Source organism: Fukomys damarensis, unplaced genomic scaffold, assembly GCF_012274545.1.
Source record: "Fukomys damarensis isolate Sample0158 unplaced genomic scaffold, DMR_v1.0_HiC HiC_scaffold_16, whole genome shotgun sequence".
Classification (NCBI taxonomy): Eukaryota; Metazoa; Chordata; class Mammalia; order Rodentia; family Bathyergidae; genus Fukomys; species Fukomys damarensis.
Genome location: NW_022900928.1, coordinates 21,114,708 through 21,117,242, shown reverse-complemented (window position 1 = coordinate 21,117,242; position 2,535 = coordinate 21,114,708). Strand labels below are relative to the sequence as shown.

The 2,535-nt window shown below is 38.9% G+C and overlaps 1 protein-coding gene across 1 annotated transcript; it reads left to right on the top strand.

The window, feature by feature from the left end:
• The first annotated feature begins 1,392 nt into the window (after positions 1-1,392).
• On the top strand, positions 1,393-2,331 carry LOC104856165 (olfactory receptor 1030). The gene has a single exon (XM_010615390.3). The coding sequence runs from the start codon at positions 1,393-1,395 to the stop codon at positions 2,329-2,331; it is 939 nt and encodes a 312-aa protein (XP_010613692.3).
• Positions 2,332-2,535: the final 204 nt, after the last annotated feature.

Sequence of the window (2,535 nt, the reverse complement as noted above, 5' to 3'; positions counted from 1 at the left end):
AAATACTAAATAGTTTCTCTGGTGTGAATAAACTATAATAATACATAAGATCCTAATAAGATTACTGACATTATGAAATGGGAAGAAAGGGGCTAGGTGTAGGGATAGAAAAAAATGTGAGATGATGAAAATAAAGTGTTTGTAGATGGGGAGGGGAGGAGGGGGTGAAGGGAGGGCAGGGACAAGGAGAAAAAATGATAACCAAGACATGTCATGTAGAGGTACAAGATCCCAACAATGAATGTAACTGTACTGTATCCCTAAAATGTACCAATAAACTCAATTAAAGCTGAAAAAAATAAATAAAATAAAATAAGTGCCCATTAAAAGGGAACTCTTTAATAAATTACAATTCAGCTACAAAAATGAATGTCATGATTTTATACACAGTCCTTTGGAAATACTTGCTAAGTGTAGAAAGGAACAAAGTTCAAAACTGTATGATCTTGCTTATGTAGAAAAACTGTGTATTCATATTTGTACTTAAGCATTGTTTATGATATAAAAGAAACTCTTAAATTAGATACCATTAATCAATTATATTGAAAGTAGAAAGGAGAACACTCTATTTATTTATATCCCTCTTTGTCATTTGAAAATTTCACCAAGAGGCTGTATTGTATTTGTAATTCCAGATATCCAGCCCAATGCTGAGGACAATTCAACTTCCATCTCTTTAAAGATTTTCCTACCCTCTACTCACACTCACCACCCTTTTTGCAGACAGGATTTCTCTCTTTCATAGCATGAATCCATACTGAATTGTACCATCTTTACATTCATGTTTCTCCTACCAGGCTGTGTGTGAGCTCCTTGAAGGCAGACACATGTATTCATCTTTGTGGCACCCTCACCAATCATGGCATCAGGCACATTATAGATGGGCAATATGTGTCTGACAAAAGAAAACATATCAATGAGTGAAGCTTTCTTTTGCTTTCACTACCTACATAATCTCTCCCCACCATATCCTACAGCAGTCCTACATCTCTAATCCTACTCAGGTCACTCCTTTTTTGTGAAATAATACTTTATGAGCCCTTCTGCTAGACTCCATGAGAACAAAGACATTGTCACACCCAATCTCCATCCCAGAATCCTATGCTATCTGGCCCCAATTATTAAACTGGACAGAGGATATTTCTATTGTCAACATGAAAGTAAAGCATGACCTAGGAAAATCATACCCCTGCTTCCAAAAAGAAATGAGCTCAGATTTTCTGAGTCTGTTTTAGCAAAATAAAGACCCCTGGCTAATGACAGCTTTTTAACTATTAGGAATGTGAGGTTAAATTTTTGTTTTCTCATACTGGAACAAAGAAGTAGGGAAATTTTCTAAGTATCTAATCATTTTTATTCATTTTTTTTCTTTTCACAACAGATGAGAATAAAATGGCAAGAGGCAATGGTACCACAGTGACAGAATTTGTCCTCATGGGATTCACAGACCGTCCTGAGCTTCAGCTCCCACTCTTCCTCGTGTTCCTGGTAATCTATCTCATCACGCTGGTAGGAAATGTTGGCATGATCCTGCTCATCAAGGCAGATTTACGGCTCCACACCCCCATGTACTATTTCCTCAGTCACTTGGCATTCATTGATGCTTGTTACTCATCTTCCATTGGGCCCAAAATGCTGCAAAATTTATTGGTGAAGAAAAAAACCATCTCCTTTTCAGGCTGTTTCGCTCAGCTGTACTTCTCCAGTGCTTTCGCCACTACCGAATGCTTCCTCTTGGCCACAATGGCCTATGACCGATACATGGCCATCTGCAACCCCCTGCTTTACACAGCCATCATGACCCAGCGTGTCTGCAAAGAGTTGGTAGTAGGAGTCTACACTTATGGCTTTCTGAACTCTGTGATACAGACAATACTGACTTTCCAGTTGTCTTTCTGTGACTCCAACATTATCCACCACTTCTACTGTGCTGACCCTCCTCTCCTAGCTCTCTCCTGCTCTGACACCCACAACAAAGAGAAGCATCTCTTGATCTTCTCTGTGGTGAATCTCACAGGGTCCCTTCTGACTGTCCTTGGCTCCTACGTCTGCATCCTCTTTTCTATTATAAAAATTCAGTCTTCTGAAGGCAAGTGCAAAGCATTTTCCACCTGTGCCTCCCACCTCACTGTGGTCACCATCTTCTATGGAACACTGTTTTTCATGTACCTGAGGCAACCTAAAGCTGGGAATTCATGGAAGTACAACAAAGTGGTCTCTGTGTTTTACAGTCTTGTTATCCCAATGCTTAACCCTCTGATCTACAGCCTGAGAAACACAGAAGTAAAGGACACCCTGAGAAAAATGCTAGAGGGCAAAGAGTCACAGTGAGTGAGTTATAAAAATGTGGCTTTAGGAAAATATGATAATTCACATAGTTTCCTCAGTATGATTGAAATTTAGAAGGCCAATTACTATCCAATCAAGAAGCAAAGAGTTAATTCAATTGGGGATTTAATGACCAAAATATTGGACCACTTGTTTGACATAGTAACATTTTAATCCAATCAGTTATCCTAGATTAATCAGAGCTGA

Bases quoted from the DNA above. Each gene is read 5' to 3' on its own strand.
- LOC104856165 (XM_010615390.3), top strand. From the start codon at position 1,393: ATGGCAAGAGGCAATGGTACCACAGTGACAGAATTTGTCCTCATGGGA.